This window comes from Mobula birostris, chromosome 30 (assembly GCF_030028105.1).
Source record: "Mobula birostris isolate sMobBir1 chromosome 30, sMobBir1.hap1, whole genome shotgun sequence".
Classification (NCBI taxonomy): domain Eukaryota; kingdom Metazoa; phylum Chordata; class Chondrichthyes; order Myliobatiformes; family Myliobatidae; genus Mobula; species Mobula birostris.
The window spans coordinates 60,228-87,272 of NC_092399.1; the positions used below are offsets into that span (position 1 = coordinate 60,228).

The 27,045-nt window shown below is 44.9% G+C and overlaps 1 protein-coding gene across 1 annotated transcript in view; it reads left to right on the top strand.

Moving 5' to 3' along the window:
• The window catches only part of LOC140190647 (serine incorporator 1-like), a 65,933-nt gene continuing 38,888 nt past the window's right edge, over window positions 1-27,045 (top strand). The window contains exons 1-2 of the mRNA XM_072247405.1: window positions 1-121; window positions 17,610-17,771. Of these exons, the coding sequence (XP_072103506.1) occupies window positions 83-121; window positions 17,610-17,771 (201 nt within the window). The 5' untranslated portion in view covers window positions 1-82. The remainder of the gene's footprint in view (window positions 122-17,609; window positions 17,772-27,045) is intronic.

Genomic DNA, 27,045 nt, shown 5'->3' on the forward strand with positions numbered 1-27,045 from the left:
AATTGACGGAAAGCACTGAACGGAAGAGAGGAGTTGAAGGAATCTTTCTGTGTCGACATCTAGAATCCGGGAGTCGCCGACAATGGGAGCTTGTCTGGGTATCTGCTCTCTGGCCAGCTGTGTGAGTACCGTAATCCCGGGAAAGCTCAAGGAATCTGTTTAGGGGGGAAGGGGCTAAAGGCTGTGGACTGGGATCGATGTACCTCCTTGTCCCTCAACCCCGGGCCTGCCTCTTTCCCTCTCACTCCCTACTTCTCTCATCCAAACCTGCTGGGCCTTTCTCTTTCCCCTCCTCTCCCCAGCCAACCCCAAACTACGGACCCATCGGTTTAAAGGTCCTTTCGCCATTTTCTGACCCCAGATCACAATCCACACAATCTTAACCCAGTATTCATCTTCTATTTTCATTTTAATCGTCAGTTTTCCGCAGGAATCGGGAACCTGCATCATACACTGCAGCTTTGTTGAAACTTTCACTTCCTGATCGAAGAAATTTTGTTTGAATTCCTTGTAAATAGTTTCAGTGTTTCTTTTTATGGAGAACACTTGTGGTGCCGCAGCGTTTTAGTTGGATGAGTATGAGCTTGCAATTTTCTTCATTCTCAGATCATGATGCCAAGTGTTGCATTAGACAGGTGACTATTTTTCCTTTATTGGGAGTTTTGGCCTTTTCAAGGAATGCTACTTTTCATTCCGTACTCGAGTGTAGATGGAGTGAATGCATCTCATTGTCATGTTACCAGTGTTATTCCTAGTGCAGCTCACCCAATCTCATTTTTTTCACCTCGATATCCCTAACTTCTTAGTTGAGTTACTGACCTGAAGTTACTTGTGCCCTGATGTTTTGAAAAATGTTTCTCCTTGCCCTGTCACAGATTTTAATCAATGGAAAATAAGGAACAAACTACTGGATGAACTCAACAGGCCAGGCTGCAAGAGGTAGTTGACGTTTCAGTTGAGGATGTCAACCTGAAACGGTGACCAGACTATTACCTTCACTGATGTTGGTTGACCTGCTGAGTTCCTCCAACGTTTTGTGCTTTGGCTCCAGATTCTAGCAGCTGTAGCCTTTTGTGTTGCTTATGGATATGTCAGTCTGTAAATGGTAAATCAAGGATTATATGGTAAATGTGTTAATTCAAGGAGTTGTGCAGCATTGAACAGACCTTTCAGCCCACCACATCTGTGCTGACCCTCATGTCTATCTGTGCTAGTCCCACTTGTCTCCACTAATTCCAAATCCCTCTATGCTCTGTTCATTGAAGTATCTGTCAAGATGCCTCTTAAGTGTTGTTACTGTTCCTGCCTCCTCCTCCACCACCACGTCATTACACCATGGTGGGAGAGTCTAGGACAAGAAGGCTCAGCCTCAGGATAGAGGGGCGCCCTTTCAAAACAGATGCAGGAAAAATTTCTTTCGCCAAAGGGTGGTGAATTTGTGGAATTTGTTGCCACATGCAGCTGTGGAAGCCAGGTCATTGGGTGTATTTAAGGCAGAGATTGATAGGTTCTTGATTGGACATGGCATCAAAGGTTACAGAGAGAAGGCTGGGACTGGGGTTGAGGAGGAAATAAAATCAAAAGGATCAGCCATGATTGAATGGCAGAGCAGACTCGATGGGGCAGTTGGCCTAATTCTGCTCCTATGTCTTATGGTCTGATTAATGATGATCAACTACTCTTAGTCTGAAAAACTTTTGCCTCTAAACTACTTCCCCTCTTATTTTCCATCACTTTAAGCCTGTGCCTTTAGCTTTGGACATACTATGGGAACTACACACTGACTATCAACCTATCTATGCCTATTTAGAATCAAAATCAGATCTATTATTACTGATATATGATGTGAAATTTGTTGTTAGCAGCAGCAGTAAAATCAAAAGACATATATAAATAACACAAAAAAGGGATAATGAGGTAGTGTTTATGGACTGTTCAGAAATCTGATAGTGAAGCAGATGAAGCTGTTCCTAAATCATTGAGTGTTGCTCTTCAGTAGCTTCTCCCTGATTGTAGCAATGTGAAGGGGGCATATCTCAGATGCTGAGGCTCCTTAATAATGGATGCCTCCTTGAGGCATGGCCTATTGAAGATATCCTTGACAATGTTAAGTTCACAACCCTCTGCACCCTCTTAAGATTGTGTGCACTGAGGGTCCATATCAGTCAGGATACTCTCTATCATGTATCTATAGAAATTTGTAAGTATCCATGGTGACATACTACATCTCAAATTCCTAACAAAGCAGAGCTGCTGATGTCTTCTTCATTATTGCATCAGTTTGTTGGGCTCAGGGTAGATTGTCACAGATGTAACTTCAGAAACTTAAAGTTGCTCAGCTTTTCCTTCACTGACCCCTCAATGAAGGCTGGTGTATGTTGTTTCTACTTCCCATTCTTGACATTCATAGTCACTTCCTTGGCCTTATTCTTATAATTTTGTCATGTCAACACTCAGCCCAAGCTTTTCCAATTTCTCCTGGTAACTCAAGCTCTCCAATCCAGGCAACTTCCTTGTGAATCATTTCTGCATCCTCTCTAACTTAATTAGATCCTTCCTTAAGTGTGTTGACCAGAACTGCACAGTAAGGGCAGCCCAACAAACATAAAATTTGATACATTGATCCATCATACTAAAATTACAATTTTAAAATAAAATCAATATTTGTGCTGATTTTAATTATTTAACCAAGTTATTTAAAAAAAAACCGTGCAGGTGACAGAAACCTATTTGAAGTAGCAAGCAAGATAGTGACATCTTGCAGATTAGGAACCATTTGAAAACTACAACTCTTGTTGGGAGTGAGTCACTGCTTGAGTCAATAAAAATAAAGGAGGTGTAAGTGGAGTGGGGCAGTGTTAGGAGGCCAGTATATAAATCCCATCAGGGTTTTTTTTACAGTTGCAATTTTTTAACTTTACCCACAAGGATTCTACATCTTTTGATTTTTAATTTTGCCCCATGTCACACTTCGACTCAACCCACTGACTGCAATTTTGCCCCACTGTCTGCCTGTCCTTCCTGATGGTCTCACTACACATGACATCTACTTGTATACCAATTGCTGCATCCTCAGCCCTATTATTCTGATTTCCATCTCCCTGTCAAATTAGTTTAAACCCTCTCTAGCAGCTCTAGCAAACCTGCCTGCAAGGATATTTGTCCCCATTGAGACAAATAACCCATCATTTTTGTACAAGCCATGTTGAAATACAATGTTGGAAAGTGTATGGTCATGGAGACTATTATTTAGATGGGGAGAGAATTCAAAATGCACAAATGCACAGGGACTTGGGAGTCCTTGTGCAGTATACCCTGAAGATTAACCTCCAGGTTGAGTCAGTGGTGAAGACGGCAAAGGCAATGTTGGCATTCATTTCTAGAGGTATAGAATATAAGAGCAGCAATGTGATGTTCAGGCTCTATAAGGCACGTGACACCACACTTGGGAATATTGTGGGCAGTTTTGGGTTCCTTATTTTGGAAAGGATATACTGACGTTGGAGAGGGTTCAGAGAAGATTCACAAGAATGATTCCAGGAGTGAAAGAGTTACCATATGGGGAACACACACAAAATGCTGGTGGAACGCAGCAGTCCAGGCAGCATCTACAGGAAGAGGTACAGTCGATGTTTCGGGCTGGGACCCTTCGGCAGGACTAACTGATAGAAGAGATAGTAAGAGATTTGAAAGTGGGAGGGGGAGATCCGAAATGATAAGAGAAGACAGGAGGGTGAGGGATGGAGCTAAGAGATGGAAAGTTGATTGTCAAAAGGGATACAAGGCTGCAGAAGGGAGAGAATCATGGGACAGGAGGCCTAGGGAGAAAGAAAGGGGGAGGGGAGCACCAGAGGAAGATATAGTAAGAGGGACAGAGGGAGAAAAAAGACAGAGAAAGGAAGGGGAAAAAAATAAATAAATAAGGGATGGGGTTAGAAGGGGATGAGGGACATTAATGGAAATTAGAGAAATCAATGTTCATGCCATCAGGTTGGAGGCTACCCAGATGGAATATAAGGTGTTGTTCCTCCAACCTGAGTGTGGCTTCATCTTGACAGTAGAGGAGGCCATGGATGGACATATCAGAATGGGAATGGGGAACGTCTGGCAGCTCTTAGGCTACATTCCCTGGAGTTCAGTAGAATGAGGGGGGATCTCATAGAAACATTCCAAATGTTAAAAGGTCTGAACAGATCAGATATGGCAAAGTTATTTCCCATGGTAGGGGTGTTCAGGACAAGAGGGCATGACTTCAGGATTGAAGATGTCCATTTAGAACAGAGATGTGGAAAAATTACTTTAGTCAGAGGGTGGTAAATCTGTGGAATTTGTTGCCACGAGTGGCTGTGAAGGCCGTCATTGAGTGCATTTAGGCAGAGATAGATAGGTTCTTGATTAACCAGGGCATTAAAGGGTATGGGGAGAAGGCAAGGGAGTGGGGATGACTGGGAGAATTGGATCAGCCCATGATTGAATGGCAGAGCAGACTCGATAAGCTGAATGGCCTACTTCTGCTCCTATATCTTATGGTTTTCTGCAGAATAGATCTCAATGATCTAGAAATCTGAAACCTTGACCCTTGCACCAATTCCTCAGCCGCACATTTATCTACCAAATTATCCTATTCTTATCCTCACTACTGGAGTGTCATCCTTTGTGTAAAAATAATGTTTCCCCTTAAGCTCAAATTAAACTTTCCCTTCTCACCTTAAACCTGCGCTCTCTAGTTCTTGATTCCTCAACTCTTGGGGGGGGGGGGAGGTAAAAAAAGGAGTACATTCATACTATCTATGCCCCAAGTGAATTTATACTTCTTAAGATCACTTGTCAGTTTCCTATGGTGTAAGGAATAAAGTCCAAGCCTCTCCCGAGAATGCAGAAGCTCAAATCTTGGCAATATCCTTGTAGATATTTTCTGCACTCTTTCCAGTTTAATAACATCTTTCTTATAGCAGGATAGCTGAAACTGAACACAAGTGTGACCTCACCTGTGTCCTGTATAATGGCACAGTCACCTCCCAACTGTTATACTTAGTGCCCTGATTTATAAAGGCTTGTGTGGAAAAAGCTTTCTTCACCACTCTGTGACTTCACTTTCAGTGAATTATTTACTTGTACTCCAAGGTTCCTCTGTTCTACAACACTCCCCAGGGCCCTGCCATTCACTGTGAAAGTCTTGCCTTCATTGGGCTTTTCAAAATGCACTTATCCAAAATAAACTCCATCCACCATTTCTCAGCTCAGTTACTCAGCCGATCAAGATCAGCTAACTTACTAACTATACCTCGTGTGATATTGTACCTCAAGATTTCGTTTAGCTGTAATATGGCAGTGGACAGTCAAGTCAGTGTGGAAATGTGAATTGGAACAGGGAGATCCTGGCTGGCTCAGCAGACAGTGAAGTTCCTCTCTGAAATAGTCTCCGAATTTGCATCTGGTGACACCGATGTAAAAGAGACTACATTAGGAGCATGACTACCTAACCTGCTGAGCTCCTCTAATGCTTCTTTTGAATAACAATAGCCTATAGTGTACAAGATAACGAGAGGCATTATCGTTTGGATAGTCAGAGACTTTTCCGCAGGGCTAAGATGGCTAGCACGAGAGGGCATAGTTTTAAGGTGCTTGGAAGTAGGTACGGAAGAGATGGCAGGGGTAAGTTTTTTATGCAGAGAGTGGTGAGTGCGTGGAATGGGCTACTGGTGGCGGCGGTGGAGGTGGGAACGATAGGGTCTTTCAAGGGACTCCTGGACGGCTGCATAGAGCTTAGAAAAATAGAGGGTATGTGTAAAGCCTAGGTAGTTCTTCAAGGGTTGATTGATAAGTTCGTGGCCGAAGGTAGAAGGAGTCAATTTCAGAAAATCTAGTACATCTATTTTTCAACAAAGGCCCCTCCTACATGTACACACTTAGTCCAGCGGTCGTGGAGCATACGGATCCCTTCTTTGTAGAAGTGGTCCACAGCAGGGGTGAATGATAAGTTTGTGGCCTAAGGTAGAAGGAGATGAGTTATTAACTTTTCTGCATTATCACTCAGAGAGTTGAACTGAACGTGCATGTGATGAGAGTGTCTTGGACCTCCAGGTGGTCCACAGCAGGGGTGATTGATAAGTTTGTGGCCTAAGGTAGGAGGAGACAGTTATACAGCTCTCGTTACATGCACGTGCAGTTCAACTCTTTGAGTGAAAATGCAGAAAGTTTGAAGTTAATAACTCATCTCCTCCTACCTTAGGCCACGAACTTAGCAATCACCCCTGCTGTGGACCACTTCTGGAGGTCCAAAACACCGATTTCTACAAAGAAGGGATCCGTGTGCTCCACGACCGCTGGACTAAGTGTGTAAAGGAAGGAGGGGACTATGTTGAAAAATAAATGTGCTATGTTTTCTAAAATTGACTCCTTCTACCTTAGGCCACGAACTTATCAATCACCCCTCGTAAGGCAGGGACATGTTCGGCACAGCTTTGTGAGCTGAAGGGCCTATATTGTGCTGTATGTTTTCTATGTTTCTGTACTGCTGTGTGATGGGTGTTGGACAGAGGCTGGTGGTTGATAGGTGGAACCATGTGGAGAGGGGATGATAGGCAGGTGAAACTAGGTGGGTGGAGGGGGATGGGAGCAGTGAGCAACAGCGGAAGAAATCTAGGTGGGTGGGGAGTGTGTGTGTGTGTATGTTAGTGTTAGAGGGGGAGAGGTGGAGAACACGAAGAACAGGCAAGTCAGGAATGGGGAAAAAAATTAAAGGACAAGCATCCTCTGGAAATGACTGCTGCCTAAATCTCAACCCACAACCCCCTCCCCACACCTCCATGTCCTCCTCCCACACATACTCGTCAACCACCTCAATTTCTTTTCCCTTTCTGTAGTATTTTCATTCCCATTCCCAGCCCTTTCTGGTCCCACTAATCAGCTAGCAGCATTGATCCCACCTCATTCGTTCTAGCAATCTTTTAAGGGTCAATTTTATTTGCCATATACATTTATGTATGTTTGTCTTGGTATGTTGGCACTATATGTAACAAAAAACAATGTTCAACAACTGTAAAGAATTAAAATATAAAGTTAGGGGTTGAAGTGCAGATAAGGAATAAAATGGACATAAATATAGAAATACTGGCATGCATTTATATTGTTCAAAGTTTAGAATGAATTTTATTATCAAAGTACATATATGTCACCACAAATCCCTGAGATTTATTTTCTTGCAGGCATACTCAGTAAATCTATAGATCAATGAAAGAGTGCCCAATAATGACTTTCAAATAGAGTGCAGAAGACAACAAACTATATAAATACAAAAAGAAGGGGAAAAAAAGCAATAAATAGTGAGAACTTGAGATGAAGAGTACTTGAAAATGAATCCATTGATTGTGGAACATTTCAATGATGGGGCAAGTGAAGTTATCACCTTTGGTTCAAGAGCCTGATGGTTGAGGAGTAGCAACTGTACCTGAACCTGGTGGTGTGAGGCCTGTACCACCTTCTTGATGGCACCAGCAAGATGACAGCATGTCCTGGGTTGTGGAAATCCCTGATGATGATGATAGTCATACTCATAGTCATAGTCATACTTTATTGCTCCCGAGGGAAGTTGGGTGCTGCTTCCCTGTGACAGCATTTCACATAGATGTACTCAATGGTTGTGAAACCCCTTGTAACGCGCTGTAATGTTTCACTGATAAGGCTAGTGTAATGGCTTCTCTGTATTGTTCACTGCTGAGGTAACAGTTTCTCTGTAGCAGCAGTGTTTGGGTTATGGTTGGTGATAACAGGACTGTGGTATGCATGTTAGCCAATCAGAGATTGCCAATCTTTGCTCTGTCTTGTGAATCTGGAAGGAAGTTTTTCACGGTCTTTGTTGAGGAGAGATGAAGAGGGAAGACGCGTGTGGAGAGAGCTGGTAGACCACCGGACTGAGTGGACTGGGGTCCGAGGGTCTGAAGGTTGATGGTGGTGGCAGAATGACGACTGAGTGAGCTCCAACGTGCACTTTTGACTTTTCCTTGAACTGGGCCCTTTTTTTATTATCATTACTAACCCTACATTCAGATTGAGATTTATAAAGTTCAGTCATTTAATTGCATATGGTGTACTGTCTGATATTTTCTGTTGTGGGTTGGGCGGTACATAACACAGCATCCACACAAACGTGATTTCTTAGTTTGGCAGGGCCAAAGGCTGTAATCCCCTAGAAGAACACGAGCTGGGCGATCCTGAGGTTTACATCCTTTTTACTGGGCATCTCTAGAAGTGGGAAGTGGATTCTTAAACCCTCTAATAGCCACTGGCCTCTGCACTTAGAAAACCAACTTTTCTCTGACTTTGTATGTCTAGAGTATTTATGACTTTGGTCCTGCCATGAGATTGGGATGTCACACTCACTCAAACCCTGGTTTGTGTGAATGCTGTGTGATTTACTGCCCTGCAATAAAATAACAGGTTGGTCAATGCATACAATTATAAAGAAGTATATTTATGAATGTTAACTGAAGAGTTAGTAAAGAAAAAAAACAAAAAGGGCCCATTACAAGTAAACAGTCAAATGTGCACGGGTGGAAGCTCACATTTTGCAAAAGCCATCTTTGCCAATCCTAATAGACCTCCGCGCCTTGGCTCCATCGAATCACGTTTTCCCACTGGATCGAATCCTACGACTGGTTCTCTCCAGCGTCTTCTCTTCATCTCCCACTGAACAAAGACAAAGTCCCACTCCAGTGTCAGTCACTGCTGCTCCCCCAGCCTTCTCTAGAACCTTCTGCCCATTCCACTCTCCTGATTGGATGACCCACATTCCTAAGCATCCCTTATCTTTAACAGTAACCCAAATACTGCTTCTATAGAAAGACCATTACATAACATACCATACAACATTAGCAGTAAAACCGTTACTAGGGCATTACACTCCCCCCCCCCCACCAAAATAACACAGTTTTGAAAGGAATTTTGTGATGTCAGAACTTCCAATCCATTTGTAAATGGTAGTGACATATCTCACTAGGGAGATGGACATAACACTCTGTTCCCCCAGTGCGACATAGGTTAGCCTATTTGGGGGTGTCCTGACTCTTGAGACCTCTTGATTCTATCATCTACTCCTTTAGTTTCAGATACTCCTTGGGATCTTTTCTGTCTATGTGGAGAGGCCTCCCCCTGTCCATTCCTCATGCCTTCCAGCAACTAAGGTTCCCCTGTAACTTGGCTGAGCTCAGCTCCATTCCCAGTTACTTTAGAGCCCAGTCTCCCTTCATTGTCTAGCTGCAAGCCTACCCACCCATTACTAATCCTCCTCGTTTCATCTGCATCAGCGTGGGGAGGTTTGGGTATCACTTCATCAATTATTGGGGAGTTTGCATATACCACACCCCCATTTCCTCATTCTCTGAGTCCATAGTCATAGTCATAGTCAGTCATACTTTATTGATCCCGAGAGAAACTGGGTTTTGTTACGGTTGCACCAACCAAGAATAGAGTATAAATATAGCAATATAAAACCATAAAAAATTAAATAATAATATGTAAATTATGCCAGGAAATGTCCAGGACCAGCCTATTGGCTCAGGGTGTCTGACCGTCCAAGGGAGAAGTTGTAAAGTTTGATGGCCACAGGCTGGGATGACTTCCTATGACGCTCAGTGTTGCATCTCGGTAGAATGAGTTTCTGGCTGAAAGTACTCCTGTGCCCAACCAGTACTTTATGTAGTGAATGGGAGACATTGTCCAAGATGGCATGCAACTTGGACAGCATCCTGTTTTCAGACACCACCGTCAGAGAGTCCAGTTCCATCCCCACAATATCACTGGCCTTACAAATGAGTTTGTACATCATTCAATGGTTAAGTCCCTTCCAGGCCTCCCCACTGCTTGTCCTTCTGTTCTCTCACATTGCTGCAGAGTCCTGTTTTAGGTGTAGGGTCCATGTCAGGCTCTGGGTCAACACATACCTCTTGTCCTAGAGGTAGAAGGTGGTTCCAGTGGAGAATCCTGACAGGTCCATTCCCAGAAAACTGACAAGTTTGGCATTTGAATCTCCACTATGCAAGGCGTAGCCACCCAGTGGTCAGCCAACTTATGCTTCCCAGGTAGCCCCAAATTCTTTATGTGAACTGTCTCCAGGCATCAGTTGGGAGAACCTAATCTTTTGATCATATCTCCTCTTATTTCCTTGATTCTGCCTGGTAGCAGAGGCCTCTGTTAGTTCATAAGCCTTTTGTAATTCCCTCCTCATGTCAGACACATAGTTAAGTTTAGTCTTCTGTAGCAAATATTCCCCACTAGTCCCAAAACAGAGGTCAATGCCCAAACATCCAATAATATGGCGAATATCCTGTAGTTTTATTCTGTGTAGAGTTGTAGTGGTGGATCAGATGCCCAATATGCTGACTCCATTATTCTTAATGATGATATCCAGGGTTCTGAGCATGACGAGCAATGTCTAGTTGGGGATTACCCTGCAGATGATGAGGCATAGTCCTGGGCTTCTCAACTCCAAGCACGTTCAGTAACTCATGTATGAGCCTACTCTCAAAATCCCTTCTTTGATTGCTATGCATCCATCTGGGAAGGCCATAATGAACGAAATACTTTTCCCGTAACACTTTGGCCACAGTGGGTACCCTCTGATCCTTTGTAAGGAAGGCTTGAGCATATCTGATGTAGTGATCAGTAATAACCAAGACATTTGCAGTGTTGCTGGAATCTGACTCTGTAGAGAGGAAATCCATACACACCAGATCAAGTGGCCCCGCACTCTGCAAATGGGATAAAGGATCAGCCCTCATAGGCACCGTCTTCCTCCAAATGCATTGAATGCACGATTACAGTACTCCTCTACCTCAGACTTCATTCGGGGCCAGTAGAACCAGTCTCTGACCAATCCATAGGTCTTGTTAAACCCCAAATGACCTGAGTCTTCATGAAATGCTTTCAACACATGCCTAGGCTTGTCTGGAGGCGACGTGACCTGGTATAGAATCTGGTTCCTTAACTCCAATCTGGGCCATTCTCTCAGTAGTAGAGACATTGTAGAGTGTCTAATCTTGTCCGCTGGGCCATCTTCCCTTTCACAACTGCTGACCAAACGGTACCTGTGCAAGCATGATCTCGCTGAGCAGTGGACACTTTCCCAGAACTCAATTCGGGCAACTGCTTTGTCTTCAGAACAATCAGGTTGCAGTAAGCTTGTGAACGGGCACCAGCAGAAACTCCCAAATGATCAAACGGTCGATTCTGCTCTTGCCTGTCCTCTGCCTTCTCTGTGATAGAAAACTGACACATTGCTTTGATTCTAGGGGCAGGAACGCTTTCCCACTCTCTGTCCCTGTCCAGCCCTTCACGTGCAAGTCGGGACAATGCATCTGCATCAATGTTCTGACTCCCTGGCCAGTACTTCAGGCAGAAATTATAGGAAGACAACGCTGCTAGCCATTGATGGCCTGTGGCATCCAATTTTGCTGTGGTCAGGATATAATTTAATAGGTTGTTGTCCGTCCTCACCTTGAACTTGACACCATATAGATAGTCACTTAGCTTATCCACCATAGCCCATTTCTATGCCAGGAACACCTACTTGTGTGTGGGGTAGCTTTGCTTAAGAGGGTGACAGATTCCAACTGACAAACACGACAGGTCTCAACCCTGTGCCCTGATCCTGATATAGAACACCCTTAAGCCCTCTCTGCTGGCATCTGTATGCAGTACATACAGCAACCGGGGTCTGCAAAAGCCAACGCGGCAGCACCTTCAGCAACTAAAAGGCCTCTTCACATTTCGCATACCATTTTGCTCCAAGAGGGTCTGAAGGGTTGAGATAATCTTTACCATCCTCTCCTTTCGTCCTCCTCCCTTTCTTCCCCAAAGGAGGGTAACCGCACAGAAACTGATTTAAAGGGTGACTCACTTCATTGTAGTCCTTCACGGACCTCCAATAGTACCCACAGAATCCAAAGAATGAGTGCAGGGTGCTCACAGTCTGAGGCTTTGGCCATGTGGTCATCACCTCTATCTTGTATCCTTAGCTACTCCAGACTGTGAGACTATGTGCCCAACATACTTGACAGACGTTTTGCAGAACTGGCACTTGTCCAGGAAAAGTTTTAACCCTTCAGCTTTCAGGTAGCCCAGCACCTTCAGTAGCCTTGCATCATGTTCCTCCAAGGTGGCCCGAACACCGAGATCATCCAGGTACACCAACACCTTAAGCGAATTCATATCCCCCACAGTTTTCTTCACAACACACTGAAAAGTTGCCGGTGCTCCCGATATGCCCTGGGGCATCCTTTCAAACTGGAAGTGTCCCAGTGGACATATGAATGCCACCTTCTCTTTGTCAGCCTCACTCATGGGTATCTGATAATACCCACTCCTCAAATCCGGCACACCGAATCACTTCGCACCACCCAGTCAGGCCAATGTGTCCTTGATTCTTGGGACCATATACTGGTCAGGGGCTGTGCACCTGTTCAGAGTCCGATAGGTCACACACATCCATACCTTCCCATTTTTCTTCCTGGCCACCACTATTGGAGACACATAGGGGTTTCTGGACTCAGTGATGATCCCAGCTTCTTTCAGCTTTTGTAGATGCTGCTGAATGTTCTCTACTTCTGCAGGTGCCAGTCGCTGTGACTTTCTCTGAACAGGGTGTTCTCTGTCACTTGGGTGGTGTCGTGAGTGTTCTTGGAACAACCTACATCAAATTTGTCAGTAGAAAAGACATCTTCTAGCTTCAACATCTCCTCTATCAGCCTCTTCTTCTGACCTTCACATACCAGGAAGTCCCCAAAGTTGAATGAGTCGGCAGTCAACTTTCCCTTTTCGGAGAGAGTTTCTCCCTGGCTTGTCTCACAGGGACATTAGACTTTGCAGTCACCCGCCTGAGGGTGACCTCTCTCTCTGAGGTCTTCCTGACAATCACTGTCATCCTGTTCACCTGTATAACCAAGGGCTTCTGCAGTTCGGGCCTCACCAGTACCCCAGCAGGTATGCATGACTCCTGTTTGTGGTCTTCTAGAGCATCCACCAAGAGCGCCTTGGCATCAGGCATTCCGGGAAATTTGGAGTTTCCCGTCATTCTAGCTACTTTCCCAGGCCATAACGTGACTGGTTTGGACTGGATATACCACACAGTCCCTCATTTATGCTCATCATGCGGCCACGCACTTCCTCAAAAGCAGCTTGGAAAACGGTGAGTGGACAGTGTTTTCAGAAAGCTCTCTCCAACCTTCTTGAAGGCTCCTGCCAGCCTCCTCACAATAGGAGTATTTGTCCCCACAAGAATTGAAGCTTTGCCCTTTTTGACCGGGTCAGGACAAACCAATTCTACTGTATCAAGGACCTCAGCTACTCCCACATCTGCCTCCGAAAACTAGCAAGTAACATCACTTGGGTGGTCATCCATACTAAGACCCCAGATCTCTAGCGCACTGAGTAGCATAAATGGTAAACGCGTCAAATACTGGTTGTAAAACGAATGGTAGAGCAGAGTAACCTGAGAGTCTGTCTCAGGTATGGCTCTGGCATTAATACCCTCGATCCGTAGCGATACACTGGAGCTTGGCCCCATTATTCTTTCAGGAATACGATTTTTTGCTTTTGGGTGTTCCTTCATATATTACTTGGAACGTGTTCGCCCTGAGACGTCAGGCCGTTCTCTCACTAAATCCTAGAATCATAGAAATCTATAGCACATTACAGGCCCTCTGGCCCACAATGTTGTGCCATCCATGTAACCTACTCTAGAAAATGCCTAGCATTTCCCTATGGCAGCGCCCTCTATTTTTCTAAGCTCCGTGTAACTACCTAAGAGTCTCTTAAAAGACCCTGTTGTATCCGCCTCTTCCACTGTGGCTGGCAGTACAATCCACACATCCACCACTCTCTATGTAAAAATAAAAACTTACCTCTGACATCCCCCTTGTACCTGCTTTAACATTACTTCATGGCTCTTGAGCTCAATCCCATGATTGATAAAGGCCATCACACCATACACTTTCTTAACACTGTCAACCCGCGCAGCAGCTTTGAGTGTCCTTTGGACATGGACCCCAAGATCTTGCTGATCCTCCACACTGCCAAGAGTCTTACCATTAATATTACATTCTGTCTTCACATTTGACCTACCCAAATGAACTACTTTACACTTACAACAGGAATTCTGCAGATGCTGGAAATTCAAGCAACACACATCAAAGTTGCTGGTGAACGCAGCAGGCCAGGCAGCATCTGTAGGAAGAGGTGCAGTCGACGTTTCAGGCCGAGACCCTTCGTCAGGACTAACTGAACGAAGAGTGAGTAAGGGATTTGAAAGTTGGAGGGGGAGGGGGAGATCCAAAATGATAGGAGAAGACAGGAGGGGGAGGGATAGAGCCAAGAGCTGGCCAAGAGGGGACCTTTTGCCTATCACCTGTCCAGCTCTTGGCTCTATCCCTCCCCCTCCTGTCTTCTCCTATCATTTTGGATCTACCCCTCCCCCTCCAACTTTCAAATCCCTTACTCACTCTTCTTTCAGTTAGTCTTGACGAAGGGTCTCGGCCTGAAGCGTCGACTGCACCTCTTCCTACAGATGCTGCCTGGCTTGCTGCATTCACCAGCAACTTTGATGTGTGTTACTTTACACTTATCTGGGTTGAACTCTATCTGCTACTTCTCAACCCAGTTCTGCATCGTATCAATGTCCCGCTGTAACCTCTGACAATCCTTCAGACTGTCCACAACAACCCCAACTTTTGTGTCATCAGCAAACTTATTAACCCACCCTTCTACTTCCTCATCCAGGTAATTTATAAAAATCACAAAGAGGAGGGGATCCCAGAACAGATTCCTTCGAAACACCACTGGTCGTTGTCTTCCATACAGAATACGAACTATCTACAACCACCTTCTGTGGGCAAGCCAATTTTGGATCCATAAAGCAAGGTCTCCTTGGATCCCATGCCTCATTACTTTCTGAATGAGCCTTGCATGGGGAACCTTATCAAATACCTTACTGAAATCATTATACACTACATCCACTGCTCTATCTTCATCAATGTGTTTTGTTACATTCTCAAAGAATTCAATTAGGTGCGAAAGGCACGACCTGCCCTTGATAATCAGGGTTGTGCCCTGACTATCCCTAATCAGATTATGTCTTTCCAAATGCTCATAAATCCTACCTCTCAGGATCTCCTCCAATAACTTGCCCATGATTGAAGTAAGACACACTGGTCTATAATTTCCTGGGTTATCTCTACTCTGTTTCTTGAACAAGGGATCGACATTTGCAACTTTCTAATCCTCTGATACTTCTCCCGCCCTATCAATGGTGCAAAGATTGTCGCCAGAGTCTTAGCAATCTCTCTCGCTTCCCACAGTAGCCTGGGGTATATCTCGTCCGGTCCCGGTGAATTATTTAACTTAATGCCTTTCAACAGCTCCAGCACGTCCTCTTTCTTAATGTCCGTGCACTCAAGCATTTCAGTCTGCTGTAAATCATCTCCACAATTGCCAAGGTCCTTTTCACTGGTGAATACTGAGTCAAGGTATTCATTAAGTACCGCCGGTATCTCCTCTGGCTCCATGCACGTTTCCACTATTGCACCTGATTGGTCCTATTCTCACACGGCTCCTCCTTTTACTCTCAACATACTTATAGAATGCTTTGGGGTTTTCCTTAATCCTGCTTGCCAAGGCCTTCTCATGGCCCCTTCTAGCTCTCCTAATTTCATTCTTGAGCTACTTCCTGACACTTCTAATTTTCTAGATCTCTAACAGTACCTAGTTTTTTGAACCTTTTCTAAGGTTTTCTTCTTAACTAGATTTTCTACATTCTTTGTACATCATGGTTCTTTTACCCTACCATCCTTTCCCTGCCTCAATGAAAACATGCCTATGCAGAGACCCTCACTGGGTCTCTTCTAAGTTTGTCAACATCTCTCTCCGCTTAGGTACCCGGAGGCTCACTTTCCGAAGGTTTTCCTGGCCTGAAGTGTCCCTCTTCCCCACGATTATAGCAGACAATACTGATCATTCCCCTTCTCCCGGGACCCCGTTCACTTGCAGCCCTCTGCTTAATCCGTCCCCTCAGGGGTTCCAACCCCCTTTTGGTTTTGTCATGTGGGGTGGCCGCACCTGCCGATGACAACCAGGGCATTTCAGTTCTAAACTCTGCAATAAGCTCCTTTACCACTTCTGGAGGTGGGCTACCAGGGGTCAATTCAGCAACGGGGGCTACCACTGAGGACTGTACCCTGCCGACGGAGGTCACCCACGCCTCCGTCACATTCTCCTCCTCTCTTACTTCTCTGATCAGCTTGACCAACAAGGGAGGGGGCGCATCTTACAAGACGTTCAGTGACCCCAAGTGATCACATCCTGTGATTGTGCACCTTTCCACCACTTGGTCCATTCTTAACTGATTCACCTCAGCAGTTGGAATGGCAGCCCCCCCCCCCCCCCCAATGCCACAAGCAACTCAACTGTCTCTATAGCCAAAAAATGTAGGTGGAAGTTTTCTCTCCCTGGTCCTGAAACATGTTCTGAATCCCTATTGGGCTTCCCACTGCGCCAAATACATTTTCTAGCGCTTGCATGTAGCCTGCGGACGTAGCCAAAGGTATTTGTGTCCTTAAGGATCTCACTATGTCAGCAGCCGAAGGACCACTCAGACTCTCTACCAGTTGCTGATTTTTCACATCATCATTGCAGTACCACTCATCCAGCATCTGAGAGGTCTGCTGCACCCAAGTCTCATACTCCTCTTCCCTGTTGGGGGTGGGCGTTATCCCCAAGAACATTCTGAGCCTACGATAACTGGGACTTTCCACCTGGGCACCGCCATTTATTTGCCAGGGAGGTAAGGACCGATACTAATTCAGAATGCTCACCTCGCATTGAAGGGCTCATTAAACCTTCCAAATCAGACCACTCCTTCCGATCACTCCGCGGCAGCAAGATCAACTTGTCTCTAAAGTCCAGCTAGGGGAAACTCGGCGTCCAATTTAGTGTGTGACATTGTTTGACATAGGTGATGTAGAATGCTAGTGTGTGACGGTCTTGTTTGATGAAGGTGATTTGGAATGCTAGTGTGTGACGGTGTTGTTTGATGAAGGTGATTTGGAATGCTAGTGTGTGACGGTGTTGTTTGATGAAGGTGATGTGGAATGCTAGTGTGTGACGGTGTTGTTTGATGAAGGTGATTTGGAATGCTAGTGTGTGACGGTGTTTGATGAAGGTGATGTAGAATGCGATTGTGTGACGGTGTTGTTTAATAACGATGAGTGCTGGTGTGTGACAAAGGTGACGCAGAGCTTTGTGCTCAAGTTTCATAAACATCAACAATAAGATTCAATACTTGCCTGACGAAGGGTCTCGGCCTGAAACGTCGACTGCACCTCTTCCTAGAGATGCTGCCTGGCCTGCTGCGTTCACCAGCAACTTTTATGTGTGTTGCTTGAATTTCCAGCATCTGCAGAATTCCTGTTGTTTTCAATACTTGCCTGCAAGTTTTGAGCTATAATTTATGTGAAATGCATTTTTGTTGTATCAGATTCTACTATAATGCAAATTATTATCTTAGAATCAGAAATTGGAAGTTTTTTGCAGTATAATTTTGTTTGCATTTTGTGTTTCAGGCTTCTTGTCTGTGTGGGAGTGCACCATGTCTACTTTCAGGATGCTGTCCTTCTACCAGGAACTCTGTGGTGACCCGCCTCATCTATGCATTTTTCTTACTCCTTGGAACAATTGTCTCTGTTATTATGATAGTGCCTGGGATGGAAACCCATCTGAGAAAGGTACACTTATGTAAAGTTTAACATTCATACATGTCCACCTCATCATATTTCATGTGACTGTGCTAAAATATACTTTGATGAAAGCCGGGAATCTATAAGTATCTCGCGATTAAAATTATCTTTCTTTTTGTTCTGTACCTAGAACCTTGATCCCAGATTTTCAAGTCATTTATTGATTTAATCTTTTTTTAATTTCATGCCATTTAGAAAAAAACATTTATTAGTGGCAACTGAGCAATATTGAATTTCATACCATGTTGAATTTCATGTCATAGTATCAATCTCTGCATCTACCATGAGGCATCACTGTAAAGGCTTAGCACTTCAAGCACTGTCCATTATTCTCTAAACAAGTGCTAGTTGTAATGTAGCACTTGCATTTTGAATTAGTCTGCCACAGATTAATATGCATTGCATGGGCTGACACTTGAGCAAACCTGTATGTTAGTCATATCTGCATGAAATATAGATTGAGGCCAGGTGCACAAGAAGAATATTCTCAAGAACACAGAATAATTCAGTACAGGTCCTTTGGCCTAACCTGTTCTGCTAACCTCTCAGTTTACCCAAAGATCAATCTAATCCTTTCTTACCACATAGCCTTCATTTCCTTTCATCCATGTGCCCATCTAAGAGTCTCATAAATGTCCCTAATTTATTTGCCTATACCACCACCCTTGGCAGTGAGTTCCACAACTCTTGGCAGTTAGTTCCACTACTCCCTGTATTTTGAAAGAAAAAGGTGAGGGATGTCATTTATAACATAAACCAACCCTGCCACCAACCAATACTGAAGTATGCTGTTTATATGAACTGGCTCTGAGTTTAGAACTGTTTCCTTCACTAAACTCCATCCATTAGCTAACGAGGAGCATTGGATACCTTCAAAATGTCAAAAGTGGTTCATGAAGGCAAGTTTGTTCATTCATGCTACTGAACCAGTTGAAATGAGATAGATCATGAACAGCCTCACTACCTATGGGCAACTCAGAAATGGTTTAGTTACAGTGACAGCAGTTCAACTTCACTCCTCACCTCTGGTTCTGTGTGTGTATAGTTTGTAAGTTCTTTGTGTGGGTTTCCTCCCACACCACTATAAATTGCCCCTAAAGGCAGACTGTGGGGGACATTAATGGGGATGGAGAAAGGGGGTATGAATAAAATGGTATATGTGTTCTTGATGGGCATGGTTTTGCCAGTTTGAAGAGTTTGTTTTAGTGAAGTAAAAGCTTATGCCTGAGAAAGAATATCAGTCTTGCTGCCTTCAGTGTAATAACTGATCCTTGCTGTTCAACTGATGTGTGATGACACAATGAGCACTTTTAGGAGCATGAAACAAATTGACTGAATCATTATTTTTGAGGAAAGGCCTCATGTTGAAGGGAAAATTTCATAACATCCATATTGTGATCTAATGCCTAAGTATACAGTTCCTCATTTTTTTTGAGGCATATACTGCCCTAAATTTCCTAGAGTAAATTAATTTCCTTTTGAAAACAAGATACTCGCATCATTCACAGTTCCAAGCACAGTCTTGTTTTTAGTATTAGAAGAGTGAGGTAAGCTTGTTTTGTTGTCTAATCAAATGCCATGGGGATGTTTTGCAACATTAATTAGTGTTAGTTAACACTAACATGTGGGACTGGCAGCTTAATTTTCCTGGGTTCTGTCGTTTTAGACATGATAGAGTGGAGGGATTAAAGGGGGAGGGGTGGCATTGCTAGTCAGTGAAAATTTTACTGCAGTGCTCAGTCAGGGCAGACTGGAGAGCTCATCTCGGGAGGCTTTATGTATAGAACTGAGGAATAAGAAAGTGATAACTACGTTAATGTGCTTATATTTTAGACCACTCACAGTCCACAGCATTTAGAGCAAATTTGTAGAGAGATCGCAGGCGGTTGCAAGAAACAAGGTTGTGATAGGTGATTTTACCTTTCCACATATTGACTGGGACCCCGCCCCCCCCCTCCCCCCCCCACCACCACCCATACAGTGAAATGGCTGGGTGGGAAAAAGTTCATCAAATGCGTTCAGTAAAGTTTCCTTAATCAGAATATAGATGTCTCAACTAGAGGACATGTGATACTGCATGTTACTCCACTTTTTAAGAAGGGAGGAAGGCAAAAGAAAGGCAATTATAGGCCAGTTAGCTTAACCTCAGTGGTTGGGAAGGTGTTGGAGTCTATTATTAAGGATGAGGTTTCGGGGTACTTGGAGACTAATGATAAAATAAGCCGAAGTCAGCATGATTTTTGTAAAGGGAAATCTAGCCTGACAAACCTGTTTGACTTCTTTGAGGAAGTAACAAGCAGGGTGGCCAAAGGAGAGGCAGTGGATGTCATTTACTTGGATTTTCAAAAGGTATTTGGTAAGATGCCACACATGAGGCTGCTTAACAAGATAAAATCCTTTAGCGTTACAGGAAAGATACTAACATGGGTAGAGGAATGGCTGACAGGCAGGAGGCAGCGAGTGGAAATAAAAGGGGCCTTTTCTAGTTGGCTGCCAGTGACTAGTGGTGTTCCTTGGGTCAGTATTGGGACCGCTACTTTTCACATTGTCAGTGATTTGTATAATGGAATCACTGCCTTGTGGTAAAGTTTGCAGATGATGCAAAGGTAGGTGGAGGGGTAGGTAGTGCTGAGGAAGCAATGTGACTGCAGCAGGACTTAGACGAATTGGAAGAATGGGCAAAAAAAGTGGCAGATGGCATACAGTGTTGGGAAATGTATGCTAATACATTTTGGTAAAAGGAACAATAGTGCAGACTATTATCTAAATGAGGAGAAAATTCAAACATCGGAGGTGCAGAGGGACTTGGCAGTCCTGGTATAAGACTCTCAAAAGGTTAATTTATAGGTCGAGTCTGTGGTAAAGAAGGCAAATGTGATGTTGGCATTTGTTTCAATGGGAATAGAATATGTTACGTACCCCGTAACTGGGTTGCCAAACCAGCAGAAATGGATCACTCAGTTGGAGTCTGGATTACTAGAACTAAGAAAGTTTTATTAAAGAAACAAGCAACACAGGACTCTAATCAAAAGGATAATGAATGCAACAGTTCAGCAATGATAAACATACATGTACACAGAATTAAGATAACAGGATCAATCAAGCTCTATCGTTGTCTAGGGGTAAATGACCAGTTTCAAAGTGACGCAAAGTTCAGTTCAATTTAGTTCAGTTCAGTTCGCAGTAATCGCTGCCGTGGCGATGGACAGTGGGGGGAAGGAGAGAGAGAGCAAAACGAATGAATATTCAAAAATGGCTTCCACACAGACCTTCGCAGTCAGCTTTCGGGCGAGTCCTTTGTGATGTCATCTGAGGTCACCGACCGTGACCCCTCCGTTTCCCAATACGATCGTTTCTCTGCAGTGAACCCGGCACCCAGGCAAGGGTGGACACACACCAGGTTCCCACCGATCGTGCCTTTCCACCCTGAGCGTCTATGGCCTGGTCCCGCAACTGGCCTTCCAGAACTTCCCACCGACTTGTGAGAGACGCACCGCTTCCAGGGTCTCGTTACCTTGGGGGTCGTGTGTGTCCTGCCTTAGCAAACCTGTCCCTTTTTATCCCCCTGCTGGGGTATCGCCTGTCCATCACTTCAAACAGTTCAGGGTTCAAAGGGGGAGCCGATCTTGACAGCTCTCTCCTTCCGTTACTCTCTCCCGTCCATTCATTAACATCTCCAAATGTTGCTTCATTGTTTCCTTATCTCTGTCTCTCCTGAAGACAGGTGGCAGACCAACTGCTGATCCCACTGGTGCCAGCACAGGACAGCTAACATCTTAATCTATGTGTATTCTTGTCACACTTCCCCCCTTTAAGGATTTTTACCGGGGTAAAAATTACAAACATGAATACATTATTTGATACACACAAATACACATCTTTATCAGCTATTTGGCTAACACAGCAAATTTGAAGTTGTCAACACCTGACAGACAGTCAGCCATCACATTTTCTGTTCCTTTTATATGTGTTATTAATAATCCCTTAGACCAGGCTCCAACTTAGCAAACTTCATAGTGGCCAAAAAGACTGATGAATTGCGATCAATGTAACCTCTCATTGGGTTTCATCCCGGACCACAATAACAAGGGTCGTCCCATTCCAACTTAGTTTTCTCTCGCAAGGGCTTAGTGGGAGGGGGAGGGATAGTAACCGCAGAGTTATTGCAAAACCTCCTACAGTACCCCACCATCTCCAAGAGCCTTCTGAGGGCCCTCTTGTCTGTCGGGGTTGGGATGTCTGAGATAGCCCACACTTTAGCTTGCATCGCTGCCAGCTGCCCCTGTGTCACCACAATTCCCAGGTAAGTGACCTTCGTGTGGCCAAACTCATTTTTTTCAAGGTTCACTATCAAGCTGGCTTCAGACAGCCGTATTACATCGCCAATACACACCTCTGTGTTTGTCAGCCCTTTAGTCACTGAAATACTCATTCTATAGGGGTGCTGCTCGCTGGGCTGGCCTAGTGTAACAAACACCACCCAACGTCCCAGTTCTTTGCATCGCCTCAGGACAATCAAACACACGTGTGCGAGTCGTTTAATTACTTCTCCTAAAGAGTCGCTTTGTTCGGGGATTAAGGGAGAGACCTTATCAGCAGAGCTGGTCAAAACAATAGCCTTCTCCCATCTGGTCGATACCATACTCATCTTTTCAAAATGGTTTTTTTCTCTTATCAGGGGGACCCTAGCTTCATTGATTTCCGCGCTAACACCGACTAGGTTTGTTAGCATATCAAAAGCCTGTGACCGTCTCAGTTCGCGTTGGCCATAATCAATAACATCCTTCCTCCGGTGCAGCCGGTAAACCTCTTTCATGATTCCACCAACTGTTTCCTCCAGCACCGCAAAATGTCCACCGGGGGGTACCTTGTGGGCCAGGTTAAAAATCTCATCCCCATAACTCTTTTGCACCACCCCCCATTCCTCATCTGCGGGTACGGTACTTGGTCTCCCTTTCTTTCTTAGCACTTCCTCCTCCACACAATAGCCTACTAGTTCCCTTGTTAATTCTGCGTCAGAGAGAACTGTCTCTGCCAAATCCATCAGCTCCTCGTCTCGCTCTTGTGCCTGTATAAAGTCCTTCCTGGCTAATGCTAGGTCTGTGTCAGCTCCCTCACTACCTCTTGCTTCAGTACACTCCTTCTTTTCACTTTCTACCTGCTTCTTGTACAAGGCTGGCAGAAACGCCTCAGCTAAATTTACTACCGCAGTCCCGTGATGAACCTGTGAGTCCATGGGCGGAGCCTCAATGCTGGCAGGCTGACCTGTCAATCTCATGGCTGGGAACACGATTCCCCCGGCGAGGTCATTACCGAGCAAGACTTCCACACCTTTCATCAGTAATTCGGGCCTCACCCCGATCATGACTAGTCCAGAGACCAGGTTGCTTCGTAAGTGTACCTGGTGCAAAGGGACGGCCTCTGTCCCTTCCCCAATACCTTTGACCTTGACCTCCCCAGTCTGGGTCTCTGAGCTAAACTCCTATACACCCTTCAGTATCAGTGACTGACACGCTCCCGTGTCTCTCCAGATCCGCACTGGAAGTGGTTTTAACCCCTCCTTCACTGACACCAATCCGGCCGAGATAAACTTCTCGCGCCCTTCCTGAACTTGGGCAGACCTGTCCTCTCCTAGCGGTTCGTTTACCAGCTCGATACAGCCAGTCAAAATCGCCGTTTTTCCTTTTCCCGTCTCCTTCTTTGGGGCAAAGCACCTGGACGCAAAGTGTCCGACTTTCCCGCAATTATAATAGACGACCCCAGGAGACTTCCTACGAGACTGCTCCCGGTCTACCTTATCCTTCTCACTAGTCCCCGGCTTACTTTCTGACCTTTCTGGTGGACTCTCCCCGCCGTCCTGACTACCCTTCTGGTAGCCTTTACTCAGGGCAAACCTCATTTTATGCATCAACGCATACTCATCCGCTAACTTAGCAGTTGCGGCTAATGTGGCTGCCTCTTTCTCATCTAGGTAGGGTCTCATACCCTCAGGAACACAACCTTTAAACTGCTCAATCAGGATCAGCTGTAGCAGTCTGTCATAATCCCCCTCTACCCCCTTCGAGGCGCACCAACGCTCACAATATGTCTGCATCTCACGAGCAAACTCTAAATACGTGCGGTCCCACTGCTTCCTCGCATTCCGGAACCTCTGCCGGTATGCCTCCGGGACCAACTCATAAATCCTGAGGATGGCCTCTTTCACCACCTCATTCCTCTGGGCATCTTCCGCGGACAAAGCTGAGTAAGCTTCTTGGGCTTTCCCTTTCAGTACACTCTGAGCAAAACAGCCCACTTATCCCTCGGCCAGTCCTGACTTGTAGCAACTTTTTCGAAATGGAGAAAGTACTGATCCACGCCGGTATCGTCAAATGGGGGAACCAGCCTAACCTCCTGGGTCGCCCGGAACTCTCCACCTTGGTTTGGCACGGGCCCCTGCTCTGCCTTTATCCTTAACTTGTCCAGCTCGAATTCCCTTTCCCTCTGCCTCTCTCTCTCTTCTCGCTCCCATTGCCTCTCTTTCTCTTCTCTCTCCAACTGTTTCTCTCTCTCTCTCTCTCTCTCTCTCTCTCTCTCTCTCTCTCTTGCCTTTCTAACTCTCTCTCTTTCTCCCGCCTTTCTAACTGCTTCTCTTCGTGTTCTAACTGCCGTACCCGGAACTCGTGCTTGAGTCTCAGTTTTTCAAGCTGCACCTGTACCGCGTCTCCAGCAGGTTTTTCAATAGACACCACCTCCAGCTCGCCTTGGGGAAACACACCTTTAGATACATAGTGCTCTACGATAGCTCTGTGTATCTCCTCTCTCCTCATTGTCGACTTCCCCTTAGCAAGATTCAACCGTTTGGCCACAGCTACCAATTCCGATTTCCTGGCATCCTGTAATGCCTCCAAGGTCGGCGCCTTTATAAATTCCTCAGCCTCCATTTCTGCTGTTTGTCTTTTCTTTCTTTCAGGAATTTTGACCCAATCAATTTACTCCGTCCCAAATTTAGCGTTCAAAATCGCGGATGAGAACCCCACTTATGTTACGTACCCCGTAACTGGGTTGCCAAACCAGCAGAAATGGATCACTCAGTTGGAGTCTGGATTACTAGAACTAGGAAAGTTTTATTAAAGAAACAAGCAACACAGTACTCTAATCAAAAGGATAATGAATGCAACAGTTCAGCAATGATAAACATACATGTACACAGAATTAAGATAACAGGATCAATCAAGCTCTATCGTTGTCTAGGGGTAAATGACCAGTTTCAAAGTGACGCAAAGTTCAGTTCAATTTAGTTCAGTTCAGTTCGCAGTAATCGTTGCCGTGGCGATGGACAGTGGGGGGAAGGAGAGAGAGAGCAAAACGAATGAATATTCAAAAATGGCTTCCACACAGACCTTCGCAGTCAGCTTTCGGGCGAGTCCTTTGTGATGTCATCTGAGGTCACCGACCGTGACCCCTCCGTTTCCCAATACGATCGTTTCTCTGCAGTGAACCCGGCACCCAGGCAAGGGTGGACACACACCAGGTTCCCACCGATCGTGCCTTTCCACCCTGAGCGTCTATGGCCTGGTCCCGCAACTGGCCTTCCAAAACTTCCCACCGACTTGTGAGAGACGCACCGCTTCCAGGGTCTCGTTACCTCGGGTGTCGTGTGTGTCCTGCCTAAGCGAACCTGTCCCTTTTTATCCCCCTGCTGGGGTATCGCCTGTCCATCACTTCAAACAGTTCAGGGTTCAAAGGGGGAGCCGATCTTGACAGCTCTCTCTCCCGTCCCTTCATTAACATCTCCAAATGTTGCTCCATTGTTTTCCTTATCTCTCTCTCTCTCCTGAAGACAGGTGGCAGACCAACTACTGATCCCACTGGTGCCAGCACAGGACAGCTAACATCTTAATCTATGTGTATTCTTGTCACAAATATAAATGGAAGGAGATAATGCTGAGGCTTTATAAGACACTAGTCAGGGTGCACCTGGAGTACTCTCAGCAGTTTTGGGCCCCAAATCTTAGAAAGGACGTGTTATCGTTGGAGAGAGTCCAAAGGAGGTTCATGAGGATGATTCTGGGAATGAAGGGGTTAACATATGAGGAACGTTTGGTAGCTTTGGCCTGTACTTACCGGAATGTAGAAGAATGTGGCCATATCTCATTGAAACCTATTGAATGTGGAGAGGATGTTTCCTGTGGTGGGGTATCCAGAATTAGAGGGCATAGCCTCAAAATTGAGGGGCAACCTTTTAGAACAGAGTTTTTTTAGCCAGAAAATAGTGAATCTGTTGAATGCTCTGCCACACACTGTGGTGGAGGCTAGTTCCGTGGGTATATTTAAAGTGGAAATTGATAGTTTCCTGATTGGTCAGGGTATCAAGGGATATGGTGAGAAGGCAGGTGTATTGGGTTGAGTGGGATCCGGGATCAGTCATGATGGAATGGTGGAGCAGACTCGAGGGGCTGAATGGCCTAATTTTGTTCCGATGTCTTATAGTCTTCTGGTCATGCATTTCTTATTAGGAGACAAGGCAGGTGACAGAAGTTCGTGTAGGGAAACACTTTGCATCTAGTGATGATAATGACATTAGTTTCAAGATAATTATGGAAAAGGATAGATCTAGTCCTTTTGTTGAGACTAAATTAGACAAAGGCTAACTTCGATGGTAACGGGTTGGATCTGGCAAGTGTGGATTGGGACAGGTTGTTTTCTGGCAAATACGTAGTTGGTAAGATGTAAGCCTTCAAAAGTGGAATTTTGAGAGTATAGAGTTTGTATGTTCCTGTCAAAATAAAAGGCAAGGATAACAGGTTTAAGGAACCTTGGTTTTTGAGAGATATTAAGCCCCTATTTAAGAAAAATGAGGTGCATAGCAGGTAGGAGCAATGAAGCTTGAGTGTAAGAAAACACTGAAGGAAATCAGGAGGGCTAAAAGAACACATGAGGTTGCTCTAGCAGACAAGGTGAAGGAGAATCCTCAGGGCTTCCAGATATGTCCACAGCAAGTAAAAACACACATCCCTTGGTACATTGTTATTCTTTGGGTTTTTTTGTATGTTACAGTGTGGCATCACTGTAACATTAAATAGACTATTAAATAGTTCCCGAGAATGTCCCTTGCTTTTACAATCTATCTGGTTATGATCTTTCACCTTGTTTACCTGTACTTCCTTTGTAGCTGTTACACTTAATTTTGCATTGTTATTATTTTACCTAGTTTTGCCTCAGTGCACTGTGTAACGATCATATCACTGTGTATAAACAGTATGCTTCTCACTGTATCTCG